This window comes from Mustela putorius, unplaced genomic scaffold, assembly GCF_011764305.1.
Source record: "Mustela putorius furo isolate JIRA1106 unplaced genomic scaffold, ASM1176430v1.1 tig00537248_pilon_pilon_pilon, whole genome shotgun sequence".
Lineage (NCBI taxonomy): Eukaryota > Metazoa > Chordata > Mammalia > Carnivora > Mustelidae > Mustela > Mustela putorius.
This window is the reverse complement of record NW_025422387.1, coordinates 4,329,372-4,350,146: the sequence shown is the minus strand read 5'-3', so window position 1 is coordinate 4,350,146 and position 20,775 is coordinate 4,329,372. Positions and strand designations below refer to the sequence as shown.

At 65.0% G+C, this 20,775-nt stretch overlaps 2 protein-coding genes across 3 annotated transcripts in view; one reads left to right on the top strand and one right to left on the bottom strand.

Moving 5' to 3' along the window:
- The window catches only part of HIP1R (huntingtin interacting protein 1 related), a 28,940-nt gene extending 12,692 nt beyond the window's left edge, over positions 1-16,248 (top strand). The window contains exons 2-32 of one of the 2 annotated variants that reach the window (XM_045073515.1): positions 484-547; positions 1,040-1,182; positions 1,413-1,469; positions 2,592-2,672; positions 3,062-3,138; positions 3,378-3,439; positions 5,186-5,326; positions 5,963-6,020; positions 6,118-6,193; positions 6,357-6,497; positions 6,597-6,658; positions 6,733-6,805; positions 6,888-7,071; positions 7,156-7,244; positions 7,337-7,453; positions 7,543-7,644; positions 7,850-8,044; positions 8,824-8,971; positions 9,113-9,199; positions 9,554-9,661; positions 9,777-9,913; positions 10,133-10,243; positions 10,570-10,628; positions 10,872-10,902; positions 10,986-11,048; positions 11,415-11,515; positions 11,636-11,741; positions 11,842-11,965; positions 12,049-12,110; positions 12,202-12,408; positions 12,657-16,248. In XM_045073515.1, coding sequence (XP_044929450.1) covers positions 484-547; positions 1,040-1,182; positions 1,413-1,469; positions 2,592-2,672; positions 3,062-3,138; positions 3,378-3,439; positions 5,186-5,326; positions 5,963-6,020; positions 6,118-6,193; positions 6,357-6,497; positions 6,597-6,658; positions 6,733-6,805; positions 6,888-7,071; positions 7,156-7,244; positions 7,337-7,453; positions 7,543-7,644; positions 7,850-8,044; positions 8,824-8,971; positions 9,113-9,199; positions 9,554-9,661; positions 9,777-9,913; positions 10,133-10,243; positions 10,570-10,628; positions 10,872-10,902; positions 10,986-11,048; positions 11,415-11,515; positions 11,636-11,741; positions 11,842-11,965; positions 12,049-12,110; positions 12,202-12,408; positions 12,657-12,686 — 3,096 coding nt within the window. In that variant the 3' untranslated portion in view covers positions 12,687-16,248. Of the gene's footprint in view, positions 1-483; positions 548-1,039; positions 1,183-1,412; positions 1,470-2,591; positions 2,673-3,061; positions 3,139-3,377; positions 3,440-5,185; positions 5,327-5,962; positions 6,021-6,117; positions 6,194-6,356; positions 6,498-6,596; positions 6,659-6,732; positions 6,806-6,887; positions 7,072-7,155; positions 7,245-7,336; positions 7,454-7,542; positions 7,645-7,849; positions 8,045-8,823; positions 8,972-9,112; positions 9,200-9,553; positions 9,662-9,776; positions 9,914-10,132; positions 10,244-10,569; positions 10,629-10,871; positions 10,903-10,985; positions 11,049-11,414; positions 11,530-11,635; positions 11,742-11,841; positions 11,966-12,048; positions 12,111-12,201; positions 12,409-12,656 lie in introns of those variants that run through there. The other variant, XR_006604756.1, reaches the window with a different exon arrangement.
- VPS37B (VPS37B subunit of ESCRT-I) overlaps positions 15,574-20,775 on the bottom strand; it is a 26,107-nt gene continuing 20,905 nt past the window's right edge. The window contains exons 2-4 of the mRNA XM_004753153.3: positions 19,724-19,895; positions 18,292-18,374; positions 15,574-17,448 (exon numbers count right to left, since the gene is read on the bottom strand). Of these exons, the coding sequence (XP_004753210.1) occupies positions 16,945-17,448; positions 18,292-18,374; positions 19,724-19,895 (759 nt within the window). The 3' untranslated portion in view covers positions 15,574-16,944. The remainder of the gene's footprint in view (positions 17,449-18,291; positions 18,375-19,723; positions 19,896-20,775) is intronic.

Genomic DNA, 20,775 nt, shown 5'->3' with positions numbered 1-20,775 from the left:
ATGAGCTAAACACACGCAGGTGCCCTTCCAGAGTTAGCCTCTTGCGGCTACCGGCTGGCTTCTGTCCTGGCTTCCCAGCCCCCCGGGAGGCTCCTAATGGCTTTTTGGCACCACCTCTTGGCTCCCTTTGAGCTGCACATAACAAGTGAAAGAAAGTCTTCCGGGGAGCCTGGGTGGCTCAGTCGGTTAAATGTCCACCTTCAGCTCAGGTCATGATCCCGGGGTCCTGGGATCGAGTCTGTGCTCCCTGCTCGGCGGGGAGCCTGCTTCTCCCTCTCCCTCTGCCCCTCCTCCTGCTCATACTCATTCTTTCTCAGTAAATACATAAATTCTCAAAAATAAGTCTTCTGAGCTCTGGTTACCTTAGGTTGAGAGAATGGCCATTTGCTCTGCCTTCCACTGGCCGAAGAATCTGTCCTGTGTGCCTTCTGGGGAAGTCGTCCTGGTGGGTCTCTGACCTCTGCCTCCTCTGTCCCCTCCCAGGCCATCAGCATCAGCAAAGCCATCAACACCCAGGAGGCCCCCGTGAAGGAGAAGCATGCCCGGCGTATCCTTCCCTGCCTCCAGCGGCCGTTGTCCCTCTGGCCGGGGCTGGGGGTGGACAGTGTGAGGCGGACGTGGGTCCACCCTGCATGGTCTCTGGACTTGGTGGGAAGTGAGTTGGGGGCAGGGGACGCTGCAGGTGGCCGGCCCCCAGAGCTCTGTCAGGTGTGCCCTCGTGGAGACAGAGGCCTGGACCACACTTGCTCTGCTTCCTGCACATTCTGAATCCCATCTGGGAAACACCATTTATCGTGGGCTGTTGGGCCTGGTTAAATTCCTGAGGCTTGACCTTGCTCATTTTCTAGACCTTGGTAGAAAACCATAGCTTTCAGTGAACTCTGGCAGACACGCAAAGAGACAGATGTGGGGAGAAGTTGCTGAGGGGCTGTGGGTGAGGGGCTAGCCTGCCCCCTGCGTCACCGAGCTCGCCGGTGCCCCCGCCAGCCTTCCGCACACTTGAGTCTCTACCTCCTGCACTTGACCTTAACCCTGGCAGGCATCATTCTGGGCACTCACCATGAGAAGGGGGCCTTCACCTTCTGGTCCTACGCCATTGGTCTGCCGCTCCCCAGTAGCGCCATCCTCAGCTGGAAGTTCTGCCATGTCCTCCACAAGGTGCTCCGAGACGGACACCCGAACGTGAGTAGCCACTGCCCGCTGGTCCTGGGGCGGTGGGGGGCGGGGCTCAGGTCTCCTGGGCCCTCCACCTGCTGCTGCCTGAACAGGCCCGCGCTCCAGGGAGGCAGAGTCGTGTCCCTTTGAAGGCCCGTCCTTCCCCGCTCTTGGAGGGCCAGCTAGCATGGGAGGGGGGGTGCCTCTGTGGGGACCCCACCCGTGCTGGACTGGCCGCCTCCTTCCTCGTGCCACAGGTGCTGCAGGACTGCCAGCGCCACAGGAGCAACATTCGGGAGATCGGCGACCTGTGGGTAGGTGGGGGAGCGCGGGATGGCCTGAGCACCTTCCCGGGGGCACCATCCAGAGAGTCCGGCCTCCGTCCTGCTTGGGGTTCTGTTCCCCGCACATGGGGCCGAGCGAATGGATGCTCCCCACAGATGGGCGTCCTTCCCTCCTGTCCCTTGAGCGGCAGTTACGGTGCCACCTGGGGTGACCGTGTGGGAGGGAAGTGTCATAGGGGGAGCCGTGCCTACCTGCCAGGCCCTCCTGCCGCATGCACTCACCAGCCCTGCGGCCCGCCCCGGAGCTGGGAAATGTGGCGACGCCGGAGTCTGGGTGTCTGACTGGCGGTTATGGCCAGTGCGGGGGGTGCAGACTCCTTGTCCCCTGCCAAGACTGGCTGTGTTAGAGTCTCAGGTGGTTCAGCAAAACCACCAGGAGAGTCCTACCCACAGTAACTGAGAGCCCAGGAGCTCGCACCCTAAGATCCACTCCCAGAGCCTGAGGAAATCGGGGGGGGGGGGTTAGGCGTCGGGCCTCTGGCCTTCTTTGTCCTCTGGGAGGACTGCTGGGGCCCTGTGGGCTGGGCCGGGGGTGGGGCCGGAGGAAGGCCCGAGCGGGACAGGGCGTGAATGGCCGTGTTCCATGATGTCCCTTGAGGTAAAGAAAACAGTGTCTGTGGTGCTGTTTGCAGACACGGGCCCGGCCGGTGTGAACACAGGGGACACGGTGTGGGAGGGGACGGGGCGGCAGCCGGCAGGATATGTGCACGGCCCCGCAGAGTGGGCCTCCCTGACCGCCACCGGCATTTTAATGAAGTGTCCCAGCTCGGTGCTGGCCTGCTGCCCTGGACAGAGAGCCCTCTTCTCAACGAGAGTTTCTTTGGCAAGAAGGACTAGGAGTAAGATTTCTAAAAAAATTAAACAAAGAGCGGAGACAAAGAGGAGGGTCGGTGGAGGTCCCTCGGCGGGGCGGGCCATACCCGCGCGGGCATGTCCGTCTGCGCGGCGGGTGGAGGAAGCCCACCAAGCCGGCTCCCTTTCCCTGCCCGCCTCCGCAGTCTCGCTTGCCCCAAAGCGTGTCCAGGTCCTGTCGGATTTGGGGGGCAGGTTCTGGGGGCAACAGGGCCTCACCCTGGCTTCCTCCCTCCGCAGGGACATTTGCACGATCGCTACGGGCAGCTGGTGAATGTTTACACCAAACTCCTGCTGACCAAAATTTCCTTCCACCTGAAGGTAGTTTCCTTGGGGGTTGTGGGGCTGGAGGGGGGCACCCTGGGGCTTTGATCTCTGAGATGTCCCTGCAAGCAGGATCCCCTATGTCCCGATCCTGACCTGAGGAGAAACATGGGGTGCCCAGGGTGCCGTGAGAGTCTGCACACCTTGGGGCATTTCCCGCCCATGCTGGTTGTGGTGTCAGCCTTGCCCTGGGCTCTGGACAGTCTCCTGCCCTGGCTGGACGGCCCCTGCTTCCCTTCCTGGTCTCCCCAGTCACCCACGGCCCCCCTCAGCCAGTTCCCAGGGCAGATGGGGACCTCTCCGGCCTCCTGTCCTGGGAGGCCAGAACCAGCTCTGAGCTGGGCTCAGCCTGGGCCTCACCTGAGTGGGGGGTGTCCTCTTTGTAGCACCCCCAGTTTCCCGCAGGCCTGGAGGTGACAGACGAGGTGCTGGAGAAGACAGCTGGGACTGACGTCAACAACATGTGAGTCCCACGGGTGGGTGCTCCGCAGTGGGCAGCTGGGGCAGGGGTCCCGAGCCTTGGAGCTCTGAGGCTGAACCAGAGGCCTGGGGTTTCCTTGGAATCGGGCATCCTGGGCTGAGGGATGGCTGTCCTCTGTAGAGGTGCGTGGGTGAACTGTGCTCCCTCCTCCCACCTGGGGGGGGGGTTCATGGGGCGAGTCCCCAGCCCCTCCGTTCAGGCCCTCACTTTCCCGTTTGTAGCTTCCAGCTCACCGTGGAGATGTTCGACTACATGGACTGCGAGCTGCGGCTTTCTGAATCCGGTACGCCGGGCGGGGGGCACGCCCAGCCCGCCCAGGTCCAGTGTGCTCGCTCAGGGCCCACAGCCGGATGAGAACTGAGCCCCGCCAACTAGCTGTGCCCTTGGCTGCCCGCGCCCCTGGCAGGAGTGTGTAACGGGGCCCCCAGGAGCCCCCAGGACACGGGGAGAGGCAGTCAGTGCCCCTGCAGGGTGCGAGGCCCCGGGGGTGTGTCTGGGTCACGTCACAGTTCCTGAGCTCGGCTCCCTGCTTCGCCTGGCCTCGGGCATCTGCAGAACCCGCCCAGGAGAGAGCTGCTTTGGGTCATCTTGCTTGTTTCCTGCTATAAAAGGGCTGTGAGTCATGTCAGACTTCCCAGCCCAGGGACCCGGCCGCCGCCGGACAGGAAACCTTCAAGGGCTCCCCGTCTCAGGGCTGCCAACGCAGTTGTTCTGGGCGGCAGCGTCAGGATGGTCTGTTGGGTGACTCAGGGCTCTTTGTAGGAGAAGGAGGAGCAAATGCCTTTTTAAGGGAAAATCGGGACTTAGATTTGGGTCTGGGCTCAGAGCTGCACCCAGGGGAGCCCAGGTCCTGCCGGGGAGCCCGGCTGCCAGCCGTGAGCGGCAGAGATGGGCCGTGCCTCTCACAGCTGTCCCCACGAGGGAAGGTAGAGAAAACCCCCAGGCAGGTGCCCCATCCCTGGGGACACTGACGTCTTGAGGAAGCACCAAGGAAAGGGGGACCCCTAGTAGTCCACCGGCCGCGCGTCCCGCAGGAAAGGGTGCCAGGGCGTTCCCCACCATGCCGTTTTAACGGAACCATCCCGAATGCTCCTCAGTGGAGAAATGGATGGCTTTGTCCTTATACGAACCCGAAATAGTATTTCGTGTGTGTCTGGGTGTTTGCGGGAACACGTATGTGGCGTGGCGCGTGGTCTAGGAAGGACGGCTGTCCGTCGCCGGCTCCGTCCTCCTGACTTCCCTCCCGGCGTTCCTGGGTCACTGGAGGTTTGCAAATGGGCCCACTCTAGGCCGGGTGGGCAGAGGACCCCAGAGCTTGGGGCCCAGCGTTCTGGAACAGAGTCCTGGCGTCCGTGTCGTGCGTGGGCCTCCCTGGCGCGTGGTCTCTCCATTGTTGTTTCTCTCCGGGCTCTGGCGAAGAGGCCGGGCGCGGTGGGGGCAGCTTCGCGTTTGTCCCTTTCCTCCCACTTGGCTGATGCGATGAAAGGCTTGATTGTCCGGGGCAGGGGAGACCGACCCCGGGTGCAAGTGAGGTTTCGGGGTCACTTGGGGTTTGTGGAACTGACCTCTCTCTCGACAACCGTTAAGAGGAGGCACTTGGCGGAACAGCCTTCAGCCGCCTGGCCCATGGGCACATGATCACCTGAGTCCCCCTGTCACCCAAGCCCCTTGGCTTGGATATGCTATGTCAACGCTGTCGAGGACACGCCAGCCACGCTGTGTTGTTAGCCCAAAGCTGCTGTTGCCCTAGGCAGTGGGGGCTCTGGGGCTCCCTCTGGGGCGGCCACAGCACCAGGGGCTCCCCTACTAGCAGTGGAGAGCATTTTGGTGTCCAGGGACCCCGGGCAGAGTCGTCCTGCCCAGCCGGGACTGGCGCGGCAGGGACCCGGGCTGCCGCCCCCCGGGTGGTTCTGACGATGCCCGGGGAGGATGGCGTGCGGCCCGCACTCTGCCGCCGTCCCCACCGTGGCGGTCCCCGAGTGTGCACGGCTCCTCACGCGCACGCTCCTCCCTCCACCTCTGTTGGCAGTGTTCCGGCAGCTCAACACGGCCATTGCTGTGTCCCAGATGTCCTCGGGCCAGTGCCGCCTGGCGCCCCTCATCCAGGTCATCCAGGACTGCAGCCACCTCTACCACTACACCGTGAAGCTCATGTTCAAGCTGCACGCCTGTGAGTCCCCCCCAGCAGCCAACCGGGAGCCTCCCCCGCCCCCCAGGTTCAGCCAGGGGCACACAGGGCTCGCTTGGGCGGCTTAGGCAGGGGACGTATATTGCAGCAGAGACGAAAATCAAGACACGTTAGACATATTTGCTAATTAAGTGTAGCAATAATGCATTCATTCTCTGTGAACAGAACAGCACAGCTGTGACAGAAAATCGCTGTTTTCCAGCACAAGGATTTAGCGCAGAGAGGGGCGCGTGTCTCCGCAGGGGCGGCCACGAGTGGTGCCGCACATCCTCTGCGGGCTGGTGTGGCAGGTCCAAGGGGGCCCGTGTCTCCCGCTTCATGTTCATAGGGGCTTGGCCCTGGTGGACCCTCCGAGGCGGTCTCGGTCCCCACATCCCACTCGGAACCCCCGGCCCTGGGGCTGTGAGCTCTCGGCGTGCTCTCCACCCAGACTCGAGTCCCCAAGCGATCCCCGTGGCGCGCCCGCCGGCCAGCCCGGTCAGGATGCCGACGGTCACGCGCCCCTTCCCTCTGTCAGAGTTCACGCTCCTCTCTGCCGGGTTCTAGAAGGTGGCGGAACAGGGTGGGCACAGGAGCAGGGGGCCGAGGGGAGGTCCCATCAAACATCACTGCCCTCAGGTCTCCCGGCTGACACCCTGCAAGGCCACAGGGACCGGTTCCACGAGCAGTTTCACAGGTACAGCCCGGGCAGGGGGAGGCTCTGGGGCCTGAGGAGCCGGGGCTGCCTGGCCAGACCTGGCTCCACCGTGACCTCCCCTCCCCTGCCCTCGCAGCCTCCGAAACTTCTTCCGCAGAGCCTCAGACATGCTCTACTTCAAGCGGCTCATCCAGATCCCGCGGCTGCCCGAGGTACCCGCAGCTCCCCCAGGCTGCAGCCTTGTTCCCTCGCTGGGTGCTCAGAGGACCCCGGGTACCTGGTGGGGCCCTGTGGGCTCCGGGGACAACCGAGGGGGCTTCCTGCAGGGGGGGTGCCGCGAGCAGCTCCCGCACATGGCCACCCCCCCTCCACCAGGGACCGCCCAACTTCCTGCGGGCTTCGGCCCTGGCTGAGCACATCAAGCCGGTGGTGGTGATCCCCGAGGAGGCCCCCGAGGACGAGGAGCCGGAGAATCTCATCGAGATCAGCACAGGGCCCTCGGCTGGGGAGCCTGCGGTGAGGCCCCCTCTAACTGTCTAACGCCCTCTGCCCCTGCCCTCCCCTGGCCTGGCGGGCCTCAGGGGCTGGCAGTGCGTCACCGTGTTTGTGTGGCAGGTGGTGGCTGACCTCTTCGACCAGACATTTGGACCCCCCAATGGCTCCTTGAAGGACGATCGGTGAGGGCCCGGGCGCCGCCTGTGGTGGGGGCCCGGCGGGGTCAGGGCTGAGCTTGAAGGCCATCTGTCCCCAGGGATGTGCAGATCGAGAGCCTGAAGAGGGAGGTGGAGATGCTCCGAGGGGAGCTGGAGAAGATCAAACTGGAGGTGAGGGCGTGGCTGGCGGTGTGCCCCCCTGTCCCTGCCCCCGCCGGCAGCGCCCCCACGAGGCCGGCCCTCTGCTGTGCAGGCCCAGCGCTACGTCTCGCAGCTGAAGGGCCAGGTGAACGCGCTGGAGGCCGAGCTGGAGGAGCAGCGGAAGCAGAAGCAGAAGGCGCTGGTGGACAACGAGCAGCTCCGCCACGAGCTGGCCCAGCTGCGGGCCGCCCAGCGGGAAGGCGAGCGCAACCAGGGCCTGCGCGAGGAGGCCGAGAGTGCGTGAGCGGCGCGGGGCTGGGGGGCGGCCGTCGGGTGGGGGGGTGCGTTCCGAGGACCACAGCCTCTCGTGTCCCCTCCAGAGAAGGCCAGCGCCATCGAGGCGCGCTACCACAAGCTCAAGGAGAAGCACAGCGAGCTCATCGGCACGCACGCCGAGCTGCTCAGGAAGGTCGGTGGGGGCGTGGGCGGGGCGGGTCACGGTCAGGACTGCCTACGGCCCCCAGCGGTGCCCGAGCAGGCGTCTGTCCCCTGCCCCTGCAGAACGCAGACACGGCCAAGCAGCTGACGGTGACGCAGCAGAGCCAGGAGGAGGTGGCGCGGGTGAAGGAGCAGCTGGCTTTCCAGATGGAGCAAGTGAAACGCGAGTCAGAGATGAAGGTGTGCGCCAGTGTGCGCAGGCGCCCCCTGCCCCCGCCCCCGCCCCCACGCGCCCCCCTGCCCCCCCGTGACCTGCTGTCCTGTCCCAGCTGGAGGAGCAGAGTGACCTGCTGGAGAAGCTGAAGGAGGAGCTGGAGGCCAAGGCCGGAGAGCTGGTGCGCGCGCAGGAGGCGCTGACCCGCACGGAGCAGGTACGGCGGCTGGCGGGGTGGCCTGGAGGGAGCCGGCAGGACGGGGTTAGGGTCCTCCTTCCCGTGAACGGGGCCCTTGGCAGGCGTGGGGTGCAGCTCCGACCCAGCCCCGGGGGCGCGCAGGAGTTCTCCGCGGCGGAGAGCCGTCTGTGGGGATGCGGGGCAGGGGCGCCCCAGAGCCCCGCCCACGTGCCGGTGCTCACAGAGCGGGTCGGAGCTGAGCTCGAGGCTGGACGCGCTGAGCGCGGAGAAGGCGGCGCTGAGCAGCGCCGTGCGGCAGCGGGACGCGGACCTGCAGGCGGCCCAGGGCCTGGCGCGCGAGAAGGAGGCGGCGCTGAGCCGGGAGCAGCAGCGCAGCGCGCAGGAGACGGCTCAGCTGCGGGGACAGCTGGCGGACAAGGTAACGGTGCCCCCGAACGGCGGGGCTGTGGCCCCTCCGCTGGCTCCTCCGCTGGCTCCTGTCCCGCCCCTCCAGCAGGGCAGGGCGCGGGTCCGCCGGTGCAGAAGGCTCTGACTGCTCCACAAGGAAACTCGTGCCCGGAAGCAGTTAGTCCGCACCCGCCTGCGCCAGCCCTACCCGGGTGCGCGCTGCCCTGCTCTGTCTCCAGAACGACCCATCCCAGACCTCGCGCACAGATGGGCCCCCCCAGTGGGACGGGACCCTTGCGCTGAGCGCTGTTTGCCAGGTTCCCCCGAGAGTCGTGGTGCAGTAACATCCACCCCGGGGACAGACCGCATCCTGTCTGTCCATCCATTGAGTATCTGGCTTGTTTCTGCTCTTTGGCTGTTGGTGATGCCACCAGACACGAAAGCGGCTGTACTGTTCCCGGTTTTCCATTTCCCTGTGTCCGTTGCAGCACGCGGTGCTCTGGTCTTGGCTTTGGTGGCCCTCGTGCTGTCCCTAAGGCTCAGTAACAGTGAATATCTTTGCTGTGTTCGTTGCCTTTTGTGTATCTTGGGAGAACGGTTTGTTCAGACCCTTTGCTTCTTTTTTAATTGGGGTGTCTGTCCGTCTACTGCTGAGCTGTCCGCCCAGCTCCTGCAGGAGCCGCCCCAGCGCGGGGCCGAGCGTTGGCTCTCCGCAGGGCTCCCTCCCCAGGCCGTCCGCCCGTACCCTGCCTGCCACACACCGCCCACCCTGGAGCAGGGGCTCTGAGCGGCCTCCCCCTCTGGCTCCAGGAAAGTCAGGAGCAGGAACTGCAGCGGAGGCTCCTGGACGAGCAGTTTGCGGTGCTGCGGGGCACTGCCGCGGAGGCCGAACGGATCCTGCAGGACGCTGTGGCCCAGCTGGACGACCCTCTGCACCTGCGCTGCACCAGCTCACCAGGTGGGGCTGCGGGGCCGCCCTTGGGGCCGCCTCCCTTGCCTGGAAGGGTGCTCTGCGACCCTGAGAGGCGAGAGGCAGAGCAGCAGGGCAGTGGGGGCCCCAGGCAGGCTCCGCCCCTCACCGCTTCTCCTCTGCTTGCAGACTACCTGGTGAGCAGGGCCCAGGCCGCCCTGGATGCCGTGAGCGCCCTAGAGAAGGGCCATGCCCAGTACCTGGTCTCCAGGTCAGGTAAGCGTGGTGGTAGAGGACAGAGGTGGGCAGAGGCTGCTAGCCCAGGGTGCCCAGTCTGCTGGCCGCAGCCGCCCCCTGCCACTGGGGAGTTTCCCAGAGCTGTGCCCCCACCACGCCCGCCGGGAGCCTGTCCTGCCCGCTCTGCTGGCCTGGGGGTCACTCAGCTGTGGCTGCTGTCTAGCTGCTTGACCTTGGTCCCTCTGAGCCTGCCTCGTCACATGCATAAACAGGGAGCCCTGGCGCCTGCTGGGCTTTGGGGCAGAAGTCCCGAGCAGCCCACCATAGGGTCCAGTCCAGGCTTCGCTCCATGGCGGTTTTGTGGCATTAGCGTTTTGTCTCTCCTTCCCCCAGACGCCTCTGCGCTGGTGGCAGCCCTGACCCAGTTCTCCTACCTGGCTGCGGACACCATTGTCAACGGCAGTGCCACCTCCCACCTGGCCCCTACTGACCCTGCAGACCGTAAGTGGTCCCCCCGGGACATGGGGGCCTTCCCGGGGGTCCTGGCGTCAGACCCAGCGCAGGGGCTGCTTCCAGGGCTCCCCAGTGCGGGCCCCTGACGGACCTCTCTCTGCAGGCCTGGTGGACACGTGCAGGGAGTGCGGGGCCCGCGCTCTGGAGCTCCTGGGGCAGCTGCAGGAGCAGCAGACTCTGCACCAGGCCCAGCCGAGCCTGGTGCGACGCCCCCTGCAGGGCATCCTGCAGCTGGGCCAGGTGAGGGCTGTAGCCGTGGCCCTGGGCGTGGGCTGGGGTCCCCGATTTCCCTGCACTTCCCTTTAGTTTGGGCTGAACGGGTGGTCCTATGCAGAGCCGGCAGCTGGAGGACACCGGGCATGGACAGCGTCCCCGCCTCCCAGCCCGCTGCTGCCCCAGCCTCTCCCGGACTCCTCCGCGGGGCCTGCCCCCTCGACTCCTCTGCGCTCTCTTCCCCAGGAGCTGAAGCCCAAGAGCCTGGATGTGCGTCAGGAGGAGCTTGGGGCCATGGTGGACAAGGAGATGGCGGCCACGGCCACGGCCATCGAAGATGCTGTGCGGAGGATTGAGGTAACGTCTGGGGTGCAGGGGCTCCTCTGGGTTCTGCAGGAGCCTTGGGGACTGGGCTGGGCTGAACGCAGGCTCTGCAAGGGGCAGGTGGCCTCTGCAGCTCACAGCTGGGAGGGTGGGGAGGTCACCCCACTTTCCTGCCTCGACCCGCACCCTGCCCTCCACCCCCACCCCTGTACCCCTTGCCCTGTCTCCCTGCGGCCTCCTCTCCTGCTCAGTGGCTTTTTGGCGGGGGTGGGGATGAGGGGGTCAGCTTGTCCGGCGCGGCATCCCCCTGCCTCCCGCGCCCTCCTCCCGGCGCGCTCACAGCTCCGTCACTGGTGTAGGACATGATGAACCAGGCCCGCCACGCCAGCTCCGGGGTGAAGCTGGAGGTGAATGAAAGGTGAGCCCTGCTCATGCCCCCACAGTCCCCCGGGTTCCCGGGTGTGCTGTCCAGCCTGCTCGGCTCTCTAGAAAGGCCTGGGAACAAGCAGGCACATCCCCCTGCCGTGGGAGCCCTCCCTGCCCCCCCCCCCCGCCCCCCGAGCTGAGCTCCCGTGTCAGGGCCCGGGAGTCGTTCACCGGAGGGCCGACTCCCTGGCGTCACACTGAAGATTCTTCTCTCCCCCACATTTGTTCCCCTCAGGATCCTCAATTCCTGCACAGACCTGATGAAGGTGAGTGTCTGGCCGGGCCCCCAGGCTGGACTGTGCGCCTGGGAAAGTCCGCCCAGCCCTGAGCTGTGTTCTGGGCTTGGCAGGCCATCCGGCTCTTGGTGACCACATCCACCAGCCTGCAGAAGGAAATTGTGGAGAGCGGCCGGGTGAGTGAGGCCCCCCTCTGGTCGGCCCGTGCATCCCTGGCTGGGCCAGGTGGGGCCCTTCCCTGTCAGGCCAGATTCCTGAAAGGACCATGACCTCTGAGCCCTCTTCATCCCAGGCCACAACCCTCTTGGCTTCAGGGGGTCTCTGGGCTCCTTTGGGCAGGAGCTCCTGGACCTGTGCAGTGATGAAACACCCCCCCCAGAAGGCACACAGTGTGCCCCGGATTCACAACCCCACACCCACCCCCCCCATGGCCCCCGGACGTCCTCTTGTGGTGGAGGTGAAGGCAGAGCAGCGGTGGAGATCCATGGCCACTGGTGATGTCACTGACTGGCCCCTCTGCCCCGCCTTCCTGTTGCCACTAGGGGGCAGCCACGCAGCAGGAGTTTTATGCCAAGAACTCTAGGTGGACGGAAGGCCTCATCTCCGCCTCCAAGGCCGTGGGCTGGGGAGCCACGCAGCTGGTGTATGTCGCCCCAGGTGGGGGGCAGCAGGGCGTGTGGTGCTCAGGGTCTGGGGAGGGAGTGTGGCGGTGGCCCGGTGGCTGCAGGGTCGGAGACCCAGGCCTGCCCGGCTCTGTCCACAGGGAGTCGGCGGACAGGGTGGTGCTCCACACGGGCAAGTATGAAGAGCTCATCGTCTGCTCCCACGAGATCGCGGCCAGCACGGCCCAGCTCGTGGCAGCTTCCAAGGTGAGGCTCAGTGCGTGGCGGCCTCTCGCCTTTGGTCTGGGCTGTGGCCAACGTGTCCCCGTGCGGGCGCCTGAGCATGACCCGCCCCCCACTCCCCCAGGTGAAGGCAGACAAGCACAGCCCCCACCTGAGCCGCCTCCAGGAGTGCTCCCGCGCCGTCAACGAGATGGCCGCCAACGTGGTGGCCTCCAGCAAGTCCGGCCAGGAGCAGATCGAAGAGAGAGGTGCGGGTGGGCCCTGGTAGTAGCTGGGGTGGGGGCAGGCGCACAGACACTCACCCCTGCCCCCCGCCCCGCTCTGACCACAGACACCATGGACTTCTCTGGCCTGTCTCTCATCAAGCTTAAGAAGCAGGAGATGGAGACCCAGGTGAGTGTCTGCTCCTGTTTGGGGGCTGAGCTCTGGGCAGGCGGGTGGCACAGGCCGTGAGGCCATCCTGAGCGGGCTTGCGGGGCTGCAGGTCCGCGTCCTGGAGCTGGAGAAGACGCTGGAGGCCGAGCGCATGAGGCTGGGGGAGCTGCGGAAGCAGCACTACGTGCTGGCTGGGGCCGTGGGGACGCCCAGTGACGGGGATCCCGGCCGACCCAGTGCTGCCCCCCGCAGCGGGGCCTCCAAGAAGCCACCCCTGGCCCAGAAGCCCAGCGTGGCCCCCCGGCAGGACCACCAGGTGCCGGCGTCAGCGCCCGGGCAGGGAAGGGTCCTGGGCTGTGTGTGGTCTGTCTCTCTGCTCCCCAGTCTGCAGGGCACAGGGCCTTGGGGAAGTTGGGAACCGCCAGTAACATGGGGAGGAGGGCGGCAAGGGGAAGAGGGGGGCTGGGAGGCTGGTTCAAGGGACAGACGCAGGGGCGAAGGGGAGGGAGGGTTTGGGGGGGCCTGGCCACGCCCACTGAGCCCCTCACCTCTTGACTCCCGCAGCTCGACAACTACTCCCGGCTCAGCTCGTAAACTACTAGGCTCCCGAAGGATCCCAGTGGGGAGGCTAGCGGGCAGGCCTGGGCCTTGTGTGGCCACCCCGAATTGGCTCAAGAGCCTCCAGGGGGTGCAGCCCCCTGCCCCATGGCCAAGTTCAGTGTCCCTGAGGCCCCCAGCCCTGGCTGAACCCAAAGGATCAGAGATCTCGGCAGTTCTCCGGGACGTGAGTCTTTCTGCAGCGGGCACTCGTGGGACCAGCCAGAACCGAGCAGGCCTGAGCCATGGGCCTTCAGGAAATATATGGAACATTTGTAATTTCCGGAGTTAGAGCTTTCCTTCATGAGTTTGGATTCACCCTGGGGAGCAGGGCCCCTGGAGAGGGTGTCTGGGCAGGACCTCCCCTGCCTTTTGAACTCAAGGTCTGAGGTTACTAATGAATAACAAATCCCTGTTGGCTGCCAGGGACCTGGGCAAGATGTCCCCTATCTGTAGCCTTCCTGGGGCACAGAGTCCTTGCCGATGGGCCCAGGGTGGTCTTGGACAAAACAGCCCTGGTTCAGGGCGCCTCCCTGCAAAGCATCGGGGGCGGAGCACAGAGTATGGCCCTTATGGGGGGTGGCAGGCCGGGCGGTGCGGCCCGGCACAGGTGCTGTGCTGCTGTCACTCCCGGAATCTCTTCTCCCAGCTGTGGTGACCGTCCTATTCCTGGTTTTCATGCCCCTTCTTCTGCCCTTGAGGCCCTGTTCTGCGGGTTGCCCGTCGCCCACCCCCTCCTCACCGCTCCCCTCCGCTCAGTCTAGCCCACCCTCCTAAAGGCCTCCCCAGCTCAGACACCAGAAGTCTGGGAACTAGGACGCCTGCGGGCCATTCTCGAAGCCAGAGGCACGTTGTGCCCCCAGGAAGCCTCCCCACCCCCCAGCGCCCGCTCCCAGCCGCCTAGTGGCAGTCCCACTTGGAGGATTTGTAACGTGTGTTCTTTGAGTCCCCACCCCGACTCCAGGGAAGTGCTGAGAGAAAAGGACCAGCACCGTGGGCCCCAGAAGCTTCCCTGTCCCCCTGCCTCCCGGCGGTCCAATCCCAGCCATGTTCTGGAGGGGGGCACAAGGCCCAGCTTTTCTGCTTTGCCTTTAGTATTTCCTTGTTGGAAGAGGCCGATGGGCAGTAAAACGCACGTGGACCGCTGCCACCGCCCTCCAGTGAGGGGCCGCGCCTGGGCTGTGCGTTTCTCCGGAGCCAGAACGTGGGACACGGGTTGGGAGACCACTTAGCTTCTGCAGGGGACAGAGCGCTTGGAACCACGGAAGAGCTGCTTCTGGTTCTGCCAAGAAGTGCCCTGGCCTGCGTCCTGGGAGGTTTGGGACTTGAGGTCCTGGGACGGACGCCAGTGTGGTGAGTCGTTGGCTCGGGGCTTTCCGCCCCGGCCTCCCCGCTCCGCCAGCCCGCTCCGCAACCATGCTGTTTTGTGAAGGGGAGGAGTGACCACGGGGTCCCAGCAGTTAAGAATGTCCCCCGGCTGGGGCAGTGGCGGTGACCCCGACTCCTCATCGGTCAGGCTTGACTGGTGCAGCCACACCCAGCCTCCCCTCCGAGAACCTCCCCGGCCTCCGGGCTCCCAAGAGCACAGCTGGCTGTGCGGCCGCGCTGTCCCTGGGGCTGCTGACGGCTCCCGGCCTCGGTGCGCTGCCCGCACAGCGAGCGCCCCCTTGCCCCGCGGGCCCCAGCACTTGTGGAAGCGCCACCATGCAGGCTAGAGAGACAAGAGCCCCACTCCCTGGGCCTGGCTTTCCCATGGGGTGAAGTGGGACCCTGCCTCGCTCCAGGCTGGTTGGGAGGTCGGGGTGGGGCTGTCGAAGTGCTCTGCAACTCCCTGAACAGAACGATGGGGCCGGAGCCTGGTTCTCATTTGTAAGGGAAAAGTGCTTCAGAACGACGTCAATGCAAGAGGCCCGGCTCCGCCACATACACACCGCGCAAACAGCCCCGCGTGGACTACACTCGCTCAATCCGGAGAACTGCTAGCCCGACTCAAAGCGAACCTGCCACTGGAAGCCCTGGGGCCAGGCCTCTGCACGCTGCAGCTCCCCACCGTGCCCCCCCCTCCTCCCAAACACAGCGGCCCGGAGTGGGGAGGCCAGGATCAGACAACGCTGGGCTGGTGAGAAGCCACGGAGCGCACGGTCCCACCTAGCGAGTGCCCCCCGCAGAAGGCTACAAATCGAGCTCGAAGCTTCCTAAGCAGCCACCAGGGAAAGAGCAACTGTCAGACCCAAATACTCAAAAGAGCAAACAGATTCCTCAGGCAGAGCCGCCTTCTTCCTCCCAGGACCACCCCAGCGGTGTCCCTCGCATGTCCTCCTGGAGCACAGAGGGGCAGGGGCTGGCAGCCCCCCCTGGAGGCGGCGGCGGCGGCAGGGAAGCTGAGCCTGGCGCTCCTGTTCCGGGGCACGCAGTGAGGAAAGTCCCTCCCAGGGGGACGGGGGGGGGGGGGGCACTGAGGGGCTGGCGGGGTGTAGCCCTGGAGGCAGGGTCCCCCTCCCAGCCTCAAGAGGGAAGCAGCACCTACCTCCATCTGGGACCTTGCGGGGGGCTCTGGGCTCCAGAACAAAAGGTCCCCCATTCAATTCTGTCATTTGAAACAAGCAGTCAAGGGCCTGAGTCTCCCTGAGCAGTGCCGTCTGTGCTGGTGATCCGCAGGACAGGGCCTGAGAGACTGAGCCCAGAGGCCCAGGGCAGAGTGGGGACCCTGTGGACCCGCTCTCCCCCCATTCTGCCCTTTACTCCGGGCTGGGGGGAGCGGGCAGCAGCACAAAACGCTCCACGAGTGCTAGGGCCCCCAGTCCAGGCAGACACTTTGACGCAAGTCCACCTCCCTCTCGCAACTGATCACGGAGCGTCTAGAACCAAATACAGGACAAGCCCATAGCTCATTCCGTTTATTACGAAGGCTCCTCCAGCTTTACAGCCCCGGCCCTGGCAGCGCTGTCCCCACATCCACACCGAGCTCACTTGGCAGGGCAGTAAGCCAGCCCCTGGGGCATTTCAGCAACAGTACAGGGGTGTCCCTGCCCAGGGGCACTGAAGCCAAAGCGTGGTGGCCTCACCCCCGGCCTGCTGGGACAGACCCTGTGGAGCTCTGCCGCCGTTCCGCTACCTGGGCCGGTGAGACCCCAAAGGGCCGGGAAGAGCGCGGGGTGTGGCAGAGCGTGAGTCTGTTGGCACCATCCGATGATCTGGGCGCAGCGGAGAGCTGCTGGGGTCCCTCTGTCCCCCCTCCTGCCCGGAGGCCCCCGCCGAGGAAGAGACCGGCTACGAGGATCCTGGTCCACGGTGGGGCAGGCCGCTTCTGCCAGCAGCACCCCGACCAAGCCTCTCGGGGAACAAAGTCGCTCGTGGGAGCTGCCCCTCCACCCGCCCAGCTGGGGGCCTGCAGGGGAGCCGAGCCGGCCCCTCACTGGCACCAGGGGGAAACTAAGGCACAGCACAGGCACCCACAGGAGACCATACACTGCTTGTAAAAAAAGGAAATGGCATTCACTTCTGTACTTCACTCTGCTCAAAAGAATATGTGCATTTTTATAAAGTTTCCCTGAATGGTCTTGTGTCCAAAAAGTTTTCTTTGCCAATATAAAACAGGAAAATTAGACAAAGTAAAAATACTGGGGGGGTATTTCTCTGTAGAAACAGTCAGGGGGGGCCGCGGCGGAGGAGAGGGGAGCAGGGCTCATCGCTGTGCAAGGCCCAGCTCAGACCCTTCAACTCCGGCCCGGCTGCCAGTCGCCCTGGCTGTGGGCCCAGCGCCGACGCCGCACGGGGCTTCAAAGCATCCGGGTTTGGGGGAGGGGGGACTGGCCACCCCTGCCCCCCAGATTCAGTAAGCACCTTCCGGGCGGCCCACCTGGCCCACCCTGACCAGGGACAGCAGCGTGCGGTGGGCGAGCCCGCGTGGCCCAGTCTTTTCGCAAACGAAGCAGAAACGATGGAACATGCTCATTAAATGAACCCACGAGGGGAGGACCCGGTTCCAGGTGGGGAGGGAGAGCGCTCTTCCCCAAAGTCCATCAACGCTCGAGACTTAGAAATCATACCGAAAACAAACCCACGCGACCGCGGGGGACGCCCTGCACACACCACCTCCGGTACCAAACCAGGTCCTATGGCTACTTACCGCTGACCTACTAGTTCTAGAATCAAAGGGGTGCGCTGGCCCAGGGCACCGGCACCCTAGTCCTCACCGCCTGTGCGTGCAGAGGCCCGGCGGCAGGTGCGGCCTCCCAGGCAGGACGGGGGAGGCTCACTGGAGGATGAAGCCGGGCTGGTGTGGCGGCAGCCGCGGTGGGGGTCTCTGGGGGAGAGCGGGCGGGTACGGAGACACGAACTGCGCGGAGAATCCTTGCTGGGGGGGCAGGCCCACACGGGGGGGCAGGGGCGGGCACGGGGACCCCGGGTACGGGAGCGCCTGTCCTGAGCCCATGGCGGCGGTAAATGGCGTGGCCAAGCGTCCTGCAGGCACCGGAGGCGGAGGCGGGGGGATGCGCCGAGGTAGCATGGAGGGAGGCCCGCTGGCCTCTGAGGTAGGGTAGGGCAGGGGGGCGGCGGGCACCGGCTCCGGCACCGGCACCCTGGGCAGCAGCGGGGCCGGCACAGAGGCCTGCGGAAGTCTCTGCCCCTTCAGCACCAGCTCCTGGAGCTTCTCGATTTTCACTCTCCGCGTGTGGGCCAGTTTCCGCTGGCTCTGATAGACATCGATGAAGGAGTCCAGAGGAAGCTCTCCGTCCAGAAACTTCTCCGCCATGTTCTGAGAGCGGCAGGAGAACGGATTACAGGGATAGGTCGGCCCCCAGGGAAGGAGGCTCCCTTCACGGCCCGGGCAGAGGCGGCCCCAGCTCCTCCCACCCGGGCCGCCCACGGGTCCCACCCGGCCGCCCACGGGTCCCACCCGCCGCGCGCTCCCCGCCGCAGACCCCGGGCCTCAGAGGCGGCCCCCAGCCCCCTGAAGAGAGAAGGGGAAAGAGGCGGCTGGTCCAGGCCACCGGCCTCGCCCCACGAGCTGCACACGGCGGCAGGCCCGAGGGGGAGCCAGCCTTAGAGGAAGCGGGCTCAGCCCCGAGCTGCTGGGCTTCGAGGCGCACAGGAAACCAGCCTACCCGCTTCCCACGCTCTCACCGAGCCAGCCGGAGCCGGTTCCTTCCTCCCGCCGGCTGCAGCCTCACAGACACGGCCCCTACAGGCTCAGGGGACCCAAGGCAGGCTCGTGCCCACCAGGGCCCCCACCCAAGCCCAGCGGTGAACTCGACCACGCGGCCGAACCTGGCAACGTGCCGCCCACCTCAGCTTGCTAGGATTGTGCAACGTTTGACCCTGACTCAGGCCGTATCCCTTAGTGAGGCTCTAACCTTGAGTGCTCCACGGCCGCACCCGCGGATCGGAGCCCACGGTCCTTGGCCACCGGCCCGGCCAGCGGGACTCACAGGACGGTGTGCACCCGCCGCTGGCGCACCGGACCCACTACCGCCCCCTTGCTGCGGAGCAACGGGCCGCCCATAAGCTCCCAAAGTGGCCCAGACCCTGGCAACTGTGCTCTGGGCGCCCCCCCCCGTCCCCCCCGTCCCCCCCCCCCCGCCCACGCTGGCGGCTTTACCTCGGTGTCTTCCTCAATCTTGGCCCCTTCGGCCTGCAGGAGCGCCAGCAGCGTCTCCAGGGAAGCGCGGCTAGACTGCTGGTCTGGAAGAAGCAAGAGGCATGATGAGAGGAGGGGGTGGCCGGGCCGCAGCCCCCAGACTCCGCGCCCCCCTCCTCTCAAAGAGGGGCGCGCTTTAACTGGGAAGGTAGCAGCCGGCTTTCTAGGAAGCAAGGCCTTAAAATCCAGGAGGAAGGAGCACACAGGACAAAACGGGACAGACTCGGGGCTGCGCCACGCATCCCACACCCCATGTCACTGGCCCTACAGAGGCTTGTCACCCAACATGTGAGGGGACAGGAACCGCCCCACACAGATCTTGGCTGTAATCATTTCTGAGTGGTAACTTATATCGAGCAGGAGGAATTTAAGCCCAGGACCTCAGTTTTCTTGACAGTATAAACCCCAAGCACCACCACCCAGGTCAGGATACAGAACACGCACAAAGGCTCCCCAGGCCGGCTCGCAGAGACTGCCCCCGAGGCAGCCCCGACGCCCGGTCCTGCCTGGCTGGGAGGCTCACGGGAACACATCGCAGGGCGAGCTCTGTGCTGGCTCCTTCCCCCCCACACCGTAGACCTGAGACCCCCTCGCCTCCTTCAGTGTCCACTGTGAGGAGACCAGAACTCACAGACCCAGCCTTCTGCACACGGACATGTAGGCGCTTTCCACACTCAGCTTTACCAGCAAAGTTACCAGGAGCACCCTTGGGCCCGTCCGTCTCTGCCGGCGGCACACCCGGGCCTGACTGGCTGGGTCAGAGTGAGCACAGGGTTCCTTCAGGTAGGTTCTGCCAAACAACTTTTCCCAAGGTGCTTTTTACCAATTACATCACAACGTACGTCCTCCGAGCCAGGAAAGAACCCCTCTGTCGGGCCTGCCTCCGAGCTTGCACTGGGGTGGCACAGACACTGAGGGCGACCCGGTCCCAGGCCTCCCGTCCGCCTCCCTGAAGGGCGGGCTTGTACCCCTCCCTTCCTGCCGCGTCCCGGAAAGCCATGCAGAGCACGCACGACCCCATACTCTGTTCCTACAGCTCCGTGATGACCGTAAATCTAAGTGTGACATTAAGATGAAATGTCCCCACGAGGAGCACATCTGAACACTAACCCTGAGGGCCTGGCCCACAGGAGAGACATCTGGTAAACAGCATGATTCAGAACATGACTTCTCTGGGCTGTTTGGACAAGGTGAAATTCTGTCTGAAGAGTGGCTCAGTCTCTTCTCTAAACAGGCAGAATGATTCTGTAAGTCCGCTTTCTCTGTGGCACGAGCCAGGGTCTCCGTCTGAAACTTTCCCACAGGAGCGCCGCCCTCCCGGCAGCCCAACAGCTTGCAAACGTGCCTTTCCCTCCACTCTTTATTCTTGCAAGGATCACCCTGGAAAAGTTACCTAATTTGGTCTTCTTTATCTGATAGGCTTCAAAGAGAACCTGGAGTTCCTGGTATTTTTGGGTCAAACGTGCTTTCAGGGCGTCGAGCTGGGGCTGGTACAGGAGGTTTCCTTCTGCCAGGCTCCGGTTGCTGGCGAGCGTCATTTCTTTGTTGAGCTGAACATTCTGCGTCTGCAAGGAACACGGCACGATGAGAACCAACGAGTGTCAGCTCACTGACGCGTCCTCCGGGGCTCCTGACACCCACCCCCACCCCCCACACAGCTGCCACATCTGCCTCCCTTGGCCTCGTCCCCGGCCGAGACCCTGAGACCATATGCAGGCCACTCCCGGCCCAGACTCCAGCCCCTCTGGGTTTCCAGGGTGGACCCAGCTCCCTGTTCTCCAGTGCAAAGCCACTTCCGTTCCGACAGCTTGCGGACGGGCGGCCGTGTGACCTGCACAGGCTCTCTGCTTCACTAGCGCGCGGGGGCTGGGACGCCTTCCTCCTCCCTGCGCTAGCAGAGCTCAACAGCTGTGCGCATTCAGGGCTAGATCGGTTCCAAACCCGTTTCTGCGGCTCCACGGGAAGTTAGGGAATCACGTTTAACAGCGGAGAACCAGCTGGCATGATGTCAATCCAGGCTCAGTCATCAGGCTTAGAGATCAAACACGAAAGCCTGACGCCCCCAGGAATGAATTCCGCTTACAGGGACCCTGCTCGCTCTCCCACGCCCACCTCTGGCTCCTCCTCGACTCGGAGGACAGCGGGAGTCCTCCCGGCTCCAGATCCAAGGCTGGGGCTGATCTGCCTGTCCCGTGTGACTTGGGAGGAAGCCGTGGCGCCCCAGACCACAAGGGTGAGGGGAAGCGGACGGGTCTGAGACAAGGTGAAGCATTCCTAATAAAACTCAGCAAAGCTATGCTTAAAGAAAACCCCAAACACAGGGGCCGCCACCCGTGCTGGCTGGCGACCAGCCTCCGCCACCACGGCCTGCCCTGGCAGCCGTACCACGCGGGTCTGAGGTCTCCACGGGGTACCGTCCTGCGCGCTGTGCTCGGAGCTTCCCAG